General features: G+C 45.6%; 1 protein-coding gene across 1 annotated transcript; it reads left to right on the forward strand.

The window, feature by feature from the left end:
- Positions 1 to 7584: 7584 nt before the first annotated feature.
- On the forward strand, positions 7585 to 11742 carry LOC120036720 (plexin-B2-like; the record flags this gene model as incomplete). The annotated part of the gene is made up of 6 exons (XM_038983091.1): positions 7585 to 7657; positions 9508 to 10013; positions 10333 to 10497; positions 10695 to 10949; positions 11174 to 11371; positions 11563 to 11742. Coding segments are annotated over exons 2-6 (1302 nt in total), but the record flags the coding sequence as incomplete, so codon positions are not given.
- Positions 11743 to 12169: the final 427 nt, after the last annotated feature.

The following is a 12169-nucleotide window of genomic DNA, read 5'->3' on the forward strand; positions in this document are numbered from 1 at the left end:
ACCTGTGGAACGGTCGTTAAGACACTAACAGCTTACTCTGAAAAACACCAAAAGTAATATGCCCAGGGTCCCTGCTCATCTGCGTGAACGTGCCTTAGACATGCTGCAAGGAGGCATGAGGACTGCAGATGTCGCCAGAGCAATAAATTGTAATGTCCGTACTGTGAGACGCCTAAGACAGTGCTACAGGGAGACAGGACGGACAGCTGATCGTCCTCGCAGTGGCAGACCACGTGTAACAACACCTGCACATAATCGGTACATCCGAACATCACACCTGCGGGACAGGTACAGGATGGCAACAACAACTGCCCGAGTTACACCAGGGACACACAATCCCTCCATCAGTGCTCAGACTGTCCTCAATAGGCTGAGAGAGGCTGGACTGAGGGCTTGTAGGCCTGTTGTAAGGCAGGTCCTCACCAGACATCACTGGCAACAACGTCGCCTATGGGCACAAACCCACCATCGCTGGACCAGACAGGACTGGCAAAAAGTGCTCTTCACTGACGAGTCGCGGTTTTGTCTCACCAGGGGTGATGGTCGGAGTAGTGTTTATTGTCGACGGAATGAGCGTTACACCGAGGCCTGTACTCTGGAGTGGGATCGATTTTGGAGGTGGAGGGTCCGTCATGGTCTGGAGCAGTGTGTCACAGCATCATCGGACTGAGCTTGTTGTCATTGCAGGTAATCTCCACGCTGTGCGTTACAGGGAAGACATCCTCCTCCCTCATGTGGTACCCTTCCTGCAGGCTCATCCTGACATGACCCTCCAGCTTGACAATGCCACCAGCCATACTGCTTGTTCTGTGCATGATTTCCTGCAAGACCGGAATGTCAGTGTTCTGCCATGGCCAGCGAATAGCCCATTTAGCACGTCTGGGACCTGTTGGATCGGAGGGTGAGGGCTAGGGCCATTCCCCCCCAGAAGTGTCCGGGAACTTGCAGGTGCCTTGGTGGAAGAGTGGGGTAAACATCTCACAGCAAGAACTGGCAAATTTGGTGCAGTCCATGAGGAGATGCACTGCAGCACTTAATGCAGCTGGTGGCCACATCCGATACTGACTGTTACTTTTGATTTTGACCCCACCTTTGTTCAGGGACACATTATTCCATGTCTGTGGAACTTGTTCAGTCTGTCTTGTTGAATCTTATGTTCATACAAATATTTACACATGTTAAGTTTGCTGAAAATAAACGCAGTTGACAGTGAGAGGACGTTTTTTATTTTTTTTATTAATCCTATAAATTAAAATTTGGAGATCAAATTATATTTCAACTAAATGTTTCAGGAATGGTAATCATATCTGTTTGTAATAACCGAAAGGATTTCAGAACATTCTGAGATGGTGTGTGTCGATATCCTCTTAATTTAGCTTTTTGAGGTGGAACGACCCTATAAGGTGGTGGGAAACCGGACCAAACTGGTTTCTTTAAAGGAAGAGTAATCACTTTAACCTTTGCGTGTGTGTTGATTGGAAGCAGCTGTCTCACACATTACAGGACATTGGAGGTTAACAGCAGGTCAACGGGGCTAATTACCTCAGCACAGAGAGGATATAGTATAGCTTGACACAGTAGAAAATCATAGAATAACACTTACACAGACAGCACATGGACGCACACACACACACATTGAACACACACTGTATGTTGACGACACACACACACATTGAACACACACTGTATGTTGACGACACACACACACATTGAATGTTGAAGACACACACACACACACTGTATGTTGAAGACACACACACACACACACACACACACACACACACACACACACACACACACACACACACACACACACACACACACACTGTATGTTGAAGACACACACACACACACACATTGAACACACACCGTATGTTGTAGACACACACACACATTGAACACACACTGTATGTTGACGACACACACATTGAACACACACTGTATGTTGACGAAACAGATCTCTTGAGATTGCGTGAGTTCTTTGATAAGTGAAACTTCCATGACTCCAGGTGAAATGTCATCCTCAGTGAGATGTATACATAGGTCTACCACGCTAATCAATAGACTTACCTGTCCTACCGTGAGTCAAGGAGGAGATGGAGCCACTAACCCAGCTGAGGTACCTGAGAACTCTGAGAGAACCACATTTAGAGCAGAAGGTTAATTCGTACCTCCCCCCCAAACGCAATGTGTCCATAGAAACCTTCTGTATGATTGTTGGAAATGATGTAGGTGACTTACTGAAAGACAAACAGAAACACAAATCCTCTGATAACCCGAGTAGAGACGAGAGAATGGCTCATAAGGACTTCAAGTCGGATCCTTCCATTATCATAAACAGAATGTGACAGAGGAGGAATTTGGATACAAAACAAATGTGACTGACAACCATCTAAAGGTGACTTCTATCACAAACTGAATCATGACCCTACCCTGGAATTCCAGCATATCTCATCCACAGTGGAAAGCTGTTGGGAATTAGGACAAATCACCAAAAAAGAAGTTGAATTTCTATTTGTGAAATTTCCCAAATTACCAACTTTCTTTACAGTCGCTAAATTACACAAACAAGTGTCTCCTCCTCCAGGTAAACCCACTGTAGCAGCAATCGACTCTGTGATATCCAACATTTCTACATTTGTGGATTACCACATTAAACCGATGGTTGAGAATCTCCCATCTTATGTCAGACTCTAGTCACATGATCTCATTTGATAGAGGGCTTAGGAAGGATACCAGAGGGCATCCTGCTGGCCACTGTTGATGTGGAGAGCTTGTAGACTAACATCCCACACACCGGAGGCTTGCAGGCGCTGCAACACGTCCTTCAGCAGAGAGACTCTACCGTTGCTCCATCCAATCATTGCATCTTACAACTTACTGAACTGGTATTATCCAATAACTACTTTGTCTTTGAGTCAGACTTTTTCCTTCAGATTCGTGATGTAGCCGTGGGCTCTCCTTTTCCCCCAACTATGTAAACCTGTATGTGGACAATTTGAAGAAGCACTCCTTTATAAAAATCCTCCTATGGAAGAGATACATAGATGTCTTTGTGCTCTGGGAAGGAAGTCAGCAGGAACTAAATGAATTCCAAACTCTCCTAAACTCTGAATACCTCAGATTCACCATGCAGACTGATGAGAGATAAACTACCTGGAGTTATGGATAATCAAAGAGAACACTGACTATCCAGTAGCAGCTCAATCAGGTGTCAGAACACTGACTATTCAGTAGCAGCTCAATCAGGTGTCAGAACACTGACTACCCAGTAGCAGCTCAATCAGGTGTCAGAACACTGACTATCCAGTAGCAGCTCAATCAGGTGTCAGAACATTGACTATCCAGTAGCAGCTCAATCAGGTGTCAGAACATTGACTATCCAGTAGCAGCTCAATCAGGTGTCAGAACACTGACTACCCAGTAGCAGCTCAATCAGGTGTCAGAACATTGACTATCCAGTAGCAGCTCAATCAGGTGTCAGAACACTGACTATTCAGTAGCAGCTCAATCAGGTGTCAGAACACTGACTACCCAGTAGCAGCTCAATCAGGTGTCAGAACACTGACTACCCAGTAGCAGCTCAATCAGGTGTCAGAACACTGACTACCCAGTAGCAGCTCAATCAGGTGTCAGAACACTGACTATTCAGTAGCAGCTCAATCAGGTGTCAGAACACTGACTATTCAGTAGCAGCTCAATCAGGTGTCAGAACACTGACTATTCAGTAGCAGCTCAATCAGGTGTCAGAACACTGACTACCCAGTAGCAGCTCAATCAGGTGTCAGAACACTGACTATTCAGTAGCAGCTCAATCAGGTGTCAGAACACTGACTATTCAGTAGCAGCTCAATCAGGTGTCAGAACACTGACTATTCAGTAGCAGCTCAATCAGGTGTCAGAACACTGACTATTCAGTAGCAGCTCAATCAGGTGTCAGAACACTGACTATTCAGTAGCAGCTCAATCAGGTGTCAGAACACTGACTATTCAGTAGCAGCTCAATCAGGTGTCAGAACACTGACTATCCAGTAGCAGCTCAATCAGGTGTCAGAACACTGACTATCCAGTAGCAGCTCAATCAGGTGTCAGAACACTGACTATCCAGTAGCAGCTCAATCAGGTGTCAGAACACTGACTATTCAGTAGCAGCTCAATCAGGTGTCAGAACACTGACTATTCAGTAGCAGCTCAATCAGGTGTCAGAACACTGACTATCCAGTAGCAGCTCAATCAGGTGTCAGAACACTGACTATTCAGTAGCAGCTCAATCAGGTGTCAGAACACTGACTATCCAGTAGCAGCTCACTTTGTTGAAGCTAACCATCCTATCTCCTCCCTCAAATACACAGGCACTGAGCATGTTGCTCTACCAAGGAGAGGAGGTAACATGGAGATCCTGCTACTACAGAGGGAGGCTTACTGGATATCCTGTCTAAAAACATTGACCCCTAGTGGTCTGAATATTGACTTTGATCTCAGCCCCTTCTTATGAACAAATCTTTATTTTATGAACAAGTCTTATACATTTATATAATCTTTCTACAGCTTATTAGCGTACACCAAATATGCATAACAATTATGTGAAATTGAGTTAAACAATAAGGTATGTTGATGCTAATATGATGTACAATATTGAATTATGTTTCTATATGATAACAATCGCGTAATATATTTAATATGCCATTAACTTTTTTTAAATTATTTTTAAAAATATATATGTAGATAGTTTCACCCCTCACTATTGTCATTGGTTGCACCAATTGCACTGTTTGTCTACATAACCTGGTTCAAGTATTCATGACATCACCTTGAGGAAGGCACGGTGATGCCGAAACGTTGGTAAATACCCATTATATTGCTGGGAGTTTAAATATGGAGTGTGCAACTTCCTTTATTTTGATAGTTTATTTGCGGTTAGTCAGCACCTCCACACAGACACATTTGTCTGGGTGTGCGCCAGCTCATATTTTTTAACACACACACACTATGTTGAAGACACACACACACACTGTGTGAGCACGCAGACACACACACAGAAACTGACAGGCCGAATCTCTGAAACCCACAACCCCAATCTCCCCAACCCCCAGTCAGTCAGACGGTCACATTGTGATATGAGAAACCACATCACATGGTTTATATGACTTATATTATGACTAAATATTTCTGCTGTGTGTGTTCTTCTGGAGTTGTTGGCTAAGCAGCCGAGAGAGAGAGAAGGTTTTGTCCAGAGTTGTGAAAGAGGAATCAAATGGTCAGCCTTGTGCTGATGAATGAACACACACCCTGATGAGTAACAGTCGTCACGCAGCAAAGCGCCTCACAACACTCTGAGTGCTGACAATAACAACTAATGCAGCCCCATCAGGTGACACAATGCTGTGCAGGCATCTTAGGAGACATCTCCCCATAGCACTGATGACATGGGGGGCGGGGAGGGGACGCAGGGAGGTGTGTGTGTGGTGCAGGGAGTTTATGGGACAGTTACCCAGCTCTAATCTGGAACTGGACTCCAACCATCACAAAGACCCAGTGAGAGCTGCCACTGTGGTGTCTAGCTCTACTATTTCATCATAACAAAGACCCAGTGAGAGCTGCCACTGTGGTGTCTAGCTCTACTATTTTATCATAACAAAGACCCAGTGAGAGCTGCCACTGTGGTGTCTAGCTCTACTATTTTATCATAACAAAGACCCAGTGAGAGCTGCCACTGTGGTGTCTAGCTCTACTATTCTATCATAACAAAGACCCAGTGAGAGCTGCCACTGTGGTGTCTAGCTCTACTATTTCATCATAACAAAGACCCAGTGAGAGCTGCCACTGTGGTGTCTAGCTCTACTATTTTATCATAACAAAGACCCAGTGAGAGCTGCCACTGTGGTGTCTAGCTCTACTATTCTATCATAACAAAGACCCAGTGAGAGCTGCCACTGTGGTGTCTAGCTCTACTATTTTATCATAACAAAGACCCAGTGAGAGCTGCCACTGTGGTGTCTAGCTCTACTATTTCCCTCATAATGGTTTCTCAGAGCTTACTTTACTTGGGCTTTTGTGAGGAGACTGGAGGGCAGAGCCTGAGTCCCAGTTTGTGTTGATTCTCACTCTGCCCCTCTGTTCTGTCCTCATTAAACATTGTTATGCACTGATTCATACTGTAGACCATCATCATCATCATTGTGGTGGTCTGAGCTCTAACACCATGTATGGAGCTTTTAGGACTGTTTGTTTTCTTCAAAAGCTTTCAAGACTGAGTCAGAGCTGTTACGCTGTGTGTCTGTTTGATTGATAGCTCCACGTAGAAGTTGCCCTTTGTCACAGGTCTAAAATCGCTCTGGATAAGAGCGTCTGCTAAATGACTTAAATGTAAATGTAAAATCAGCTTACTTACATAGCTTCCTTAACTTCCATTAGAAGGAAAAATACCAACTGACCTTAAGTCAGTGTGTAAATGTAACTTCATACTACTCATGGGCTTAAGTGTCCTGACAAGCCCCAGAACTCACTGAGATATTATCACGTTGTTCCCACAGAGGTATTTCAGGAACGGACTGAAGTAATATCTGGGTTGCCTTGGGTAAGAACACACTGTCTTACTAATACAAAACAGAAGAGAGGAGAACAGGACAGTAGGACAGGAAACAGTGGAACCAGACAGAACAGGACAGTAGAACAGGACAGAAGACAGTGGAACCAGACAGAACAGGACAGAAGACAGAACAGGACAGAAGACAGTGGAACCAGACAGAACAGGACAGAAGACAGTGGAACAGGACAGAAGACAGTGGAACAGGACAGAAGACAGTGGAACAGGACAGAAGACAGTGGAACAGGACAGAAGACAGTGGAACAGGACAGAAGACAGTGGAACAGGACAGAACAGGACAGAAGACAGTGGAACAGGACAGAAGACAGTGGAACAGGACAGAACAGGACAGAAGACAGTGGAACAGGACAGAAGACAGTGGAACAGGACAGAAGACAGTGGAACAGGACAGAAGACAGTGGAACAGGACAGAAGACAGTGGAACAGGACAGAAGACAGTGGAACAGGACAGAAGACAGTGGAACAGGACAGAAGACAGTGGAACAGGACAGAAGACAGTGGAACAGGACAGAAGACAGTGGAACAGGACAGAAGACAGTGGAACAGGACAGAAGACAGTGGAACAGGACAGAAGACAAGACAGTAGAATAGGACAGAAGACAGTAGAACAGGACAGAAGAGTAGAACAGAACATTGTGTTTCTCTGTTGAGCTGTTCCTGTTGGGCTGGTATTGTTGGGCTGGTACTGTTGGGCTGTTCCTGTTGGGCTGTTCCTGTTGAGCTGTTCCTGTTGGGCTGTTCCTGTTGGGCTGTTCCTGTTGGGCTGTTCCTGTTGGGCTGTTCCTGTTGGGCTGTTCCTGTTGAGCTGTTCCTGTTGGGCTGTTCCTGTTGGGCTGTTCCTGTTGGGCTGTTCCTGTTGGGCTGTTCCTGTTGGGCTGTTCCTGTTGGGCTGTTCCTGTTGGGCTGTTCCTGTTGGGCTGTTCCTGTTGGGCTGTTCCTGTTGGGCTGTTCCTGTTGGGCTGTTCCTGTTGGGCTGGTACTGTTGGGCTGGTACTGTTGAGCTGTTCCTGTTGGGCTGTTCCTGTTGGGCTGGTACTGGCAGAACATCAGGTGTGTAGAAGCCTTCTACCTAATCCCCTGAGAGAGAGAACTTAAGGCAGGCAGTGTTGGTATGTTGTAAATGTCTTCATGGCTGGTTTGCATCAGTGCCTGGGGAGGAGCCATCAAATCAAATGTTATTGGTCACATACACATGGTTAGCAGATGTTAATGTGAATGTCGCGAAATGCTTGTGCTTCTAGTTCCGACCATGCAGTAATATCTAACAAGTAATATAACCTAACAATTTCACAACAACTACCTTATACACACAATTGTAAAGGGATGAATAAGAATATGTACATAAAAATATATGAATGAGTGATGGCCGAACGGCATAGGCAAGATGCAGTAGATGGTATAGAGTACAGTATATACATATGAGATGAGTAATGTAGGGTGTGTAAACATTATATAAAGTAGCATTGGACCAATAAGGACTGTATTATCCCCATCGCCCCCCCCCCCCCCGCCCCATTCCAGCAGCCTTCCTGCTGAATGGTAAATCATCTGGAAGTATGGAGCAAAGAATCAATTACTGACTGGTCCCAGATCTGTCTTAGCCTGGTCCCAGATCTGTCTTAGCCTGGTCCCAGATCTGTCTTAGCCTGGTCCCAGATCTGTCTTAGCCTGGTCCCAGATCTGTCTTAGCCTGGTCCCAGTTACTGACTGTTCTCATCTCTTCTAATGAAGGAGATGAAGAGGTTTATGAACCGGGTTAAAGGTCAAAGTGCTCTAAGTGCTAATAGAGGAGCTACAGAGATCATGGTGGTCTGATTTTAACTCTTCATTTAACATGTTTCTACTGAGGATGTTGCTTTGTTCACTGGGTCAGAAGGAATGTGTCGGAAAGGGTTCCCTTTGGGTCACATCCAAAGCTTTTGGTTCGGTCTCACAACAACCCACCCAAAAGTTTTGGAAAAAAGTTTGTGAATCGTTGTGAGTTTTTGCAAAGAGGAGTTTCTCTGCCCCCATGCTGAGGGCGTACTCGTAATGCAACAGGACACCTTTGTTACCTTGGCACTGAGCCACTCCTCTCAACCTCTCCTTGAATCCCTTTGATTCGAGGAGAGTTTGACTACCGAAAACCTGTAGGCAGGGATGAAAGGATGAGGGGAGGAGAGAAGAGGAGTTTGACTACTGAACCTGTAGGCAGGGATGAAAGGATGAGGGGAGGAGAGAAGAGGAGTTTGACTACTGAACCTGTAGGCAGGGATGAAAGGATGAGGGGAGGAGAGAAGAGGAGTTTGCCTACTGAACCTGTAGGCAGGGATGAAAGGAGGGGAGAAGAGGAGTTTGCCAGCAAAGCGAATGCTGCATACGCTGCTTTCTTTTGGGGAGAAAAACAACTTATTTTATCGGCCGTGTCAAATTCACTGATCCACATCTCAACATCTGAGGGGAGTTAGGGGAGCGAGTGAATTGATTTTCCCTCCTTTATATTTAGTGGGAAGGATGAGGATGAATAATAATGAGAGTGGAAGGTAGGAATGCTGAAGTAGAACTGAATAACTTACTGCTGAATAAATAATAATTCAGAAGATGTTATTAAACGTTGTAAACCTTAATGTCTTCATGTTTATTTCATGTCTTGTTATTAGCTGTTGAAACGTCCCCTCAGGCCTGTCTGTGGTTACTAAGTTACAAAGCCACAGAAAGACTAATAGACTGGAATGGTTTAAGATTAGGAACTAATTATATATTTTCCCCTTATCTGTATCTTTCTATCTCTCTCTTCTCCCCCTCACTCCTTCCTTCCTCTTCTTCTTTCTCCCTCCTACCTCTCTCTCTCTCTTTCTTTCTCTACCAAGTTACAAAGAGACAAAGAGTAACATAATTATTTTTCCCTTCCTCTCCTCCAGAGATGGCGTGGCGGTGGGTCCTGGCTGCCATCTTGGCGATGTCGTCTCTCTCCCTCCTCGGCTCCGCCTACAACGAGTTCACCTCTGACACCCTCATCAACAACGTAGTCCAGGACCCAATCACCGGCCGGCTGTATGTGGGCACGGTCAACGCCCTCTACCAACTGGACCAATCCCTGCACCCCGAGGCACACACCAGCACAGGACCCAAATTGGACAACCGCCAGTGTACCCCGCCCGTGACTTCCTGCGAGGAAGCAGTGGAGACAGACAACCATAACAAACTGCTCCTCATCCATCCATCCAAAGACACCTTGATAGTGTGTGGGAGTCTGTACAGAGGAATCTGTTCTCTGAGGAACCTGTCTAATGTAGAGCAGCTGCTGTACTTCAGCGATAGTAAAGGAGAGAAGTCCTACGTGGCCAGTGCAGAGGAGAGTGTGTCAGTAGTAGGGGTCATGTCTTACTACTTCAGCAAGGACAGGGAGAACTTCACCGTCTTCCTGGTAGGTGGACTAACCGGTCCGTGATATCACAGGAATAATAATGTCATTTAGCAGACACTTTTATTCAAAGCGACTTGTATAAATGTTTTACGTATTGGGTGGTCCCAGGAATCGAACCCACTATCCTGGCTTTGCAATCGCAATGCTGATGTTGTATTGGGATTTAAAATTGTAAAGGTACTAGATAAGTGAATTTCCCATGTTCTGTTCCCTCGGTCTCGTCCTAGGTGTGTAAAGGTTATGTCAGCCACGACTGCACCAAGCTGTTCCATGTTGTATTTACTTCCTGGTCACCATGGTAACTCTCTGTTCTCTTCAGGTGGCTAAGGGCTACGGCAGCCATGACAGCACCAAGCTGATCAGCACCCGTATCCTCCAGGTCCATCATGACTGGGTGTTGTTCGACAGCATCATCGAGGCCTCGGCCGTCCAGTCCAACCCCTTCACACTGCGCTACCTCCATGACTTCAGACACGTCTTCAAGGTGAGAGACGGAGAAACCCCTTTTACACACACACAGCAGTGTGAAACATCCCCTCGGGGCCTGTCTGTGATTACAACGTTACAACGAGACTGAAAGACAAATACTGATTCATGGAACTTATGCTCTTCTATCTCACTCTTTTTCTCTCCTTTTTTCCCCACTTTCTCTCTCCTCTATTTCCATCTCTCGTCTTCCAGGACGAGGGCTTTGTCTACTTCCTGTTCTCCAGAACCCTGGGTGCCCAGGATTCAGGAACCAAGAACTTCACCTTTATCTCCAGGATGTGTGAGAACGACCACAACTACTACTCGTACACAGAGCTCCAGCTGAACTGCAGCATGGGGAACAAGTACAACAAGGTCCAGGCAGCCTACGTGGCCCTCCCAGGAGAAGCCCTGGCCAGGAATATGAGCTCCTCTGGCCGGTACGGACCGGTTGGAGCCCAGGATAAGGTATGTATTTATTTTCCCCCTCTAACAATTTAAACTTAATCCACTAACCAGTTCAATTCTATACCCCAATTCAATTATATAACCCCCAGATAGTTGTTTGAATTAGATTGAATCCCACAAATGAGTTTGGACAGATAAAGCGGGCATTTCACCTTTACTTAAGCAGGCAAGTCTGAACCGTAAGAACAGTGAGTTAACAACAGAGACTTGTATATTCCTGTCAGGTTGTGTTTGTAGTGTTCAGCTCGGACGACGACAGCTCCAGCTCAGCAGTGTGTATGTACCCACTGAGGGCCATCAACCAGAGACTGGTGGAGATCATAGGAGCCTGCTACAGCACCAAGGGACAAATAAACAAGACGTCTGCCGTCTACTCACCGTACTCCTCCAAGTCAGACGAGCTGTGTAAAATTGAAAATGAGGTTTGTAGCCTGACCAGCCCCTCCAGTCAAGGGTTTTGAACAATTGATGGTTTTGTAGTTTACCTTGACGTTATGGTCGTTGCTCTTCTACAATGAAATGTACAAGAGGATGTAAATATAATGTAATAACTGCTACATTATCTACCTACTAGTGAGATAATGTATCTGACAGTGATTCCTCCCCTCTTCAGAAGGGCATGGTGACCAAACAAAAGTGTGGTGCTGAGTTCCTGCCCTCCCCGCTGGCCAGCAGGGCAGAGTTCGCCCTGGCAACCGACCCCGTTTTCACCAAGAAGGGCCTGATGACCGCTGTGGCCGTCGCTGTGGAAACGGAGCACGCCGTTGCCTTCCTGGGGACCACTTTAGGAGAGGTACTAGCTAACAGTGATGGACTTTCCAAGTCTTTTCGTTGAGCCGGGTCTTTTGGCTCCCAAACAGATCTTTGTTCAGTAGTTCTTACAAATGGATGAAAAACCATGAAAAATATGAAATGTAAAGCCTGAAGGGTAGCCTACCATTATGTCAAATTGTGACACGAGTTCAATTAAATAGTTTACTTTACATTTTTTTCCGCCTTTGCAAAAAAATTTGCTTGGACCACAATAAGGTTTTCTTCAGAGACTACAGCTGACCCTAACTCCAGATAATGGTTGAGTTACCATCTTCAGAGAATGTTTCTCTAACTGAACTCCAGATAATGGTTGAGGAGTTACCATCTTCAGAGAATGTTTCTCTAACTGTACTCCAGGTAATGGTTGAGTTACCATCTTCAGAGAATGTTTCTCTAACTGTACTCCA

Source organism: Salvelinus namaycush, unplaced genomic scaffold (genome assembly GCF_016432855.1).
Source record: "Salvelinus namaycush isolate Seneca unplaced genomic scaffold, SaNama_1.0 Scaffold1445, whole genome shotgun sequence".
Lineage (NCBI taxonomy): Eukaryota > Metazoa > Chordata > Actinopteri > Salmoniformes > Salmonidae > Salvelinus > Salvelinus namaycush.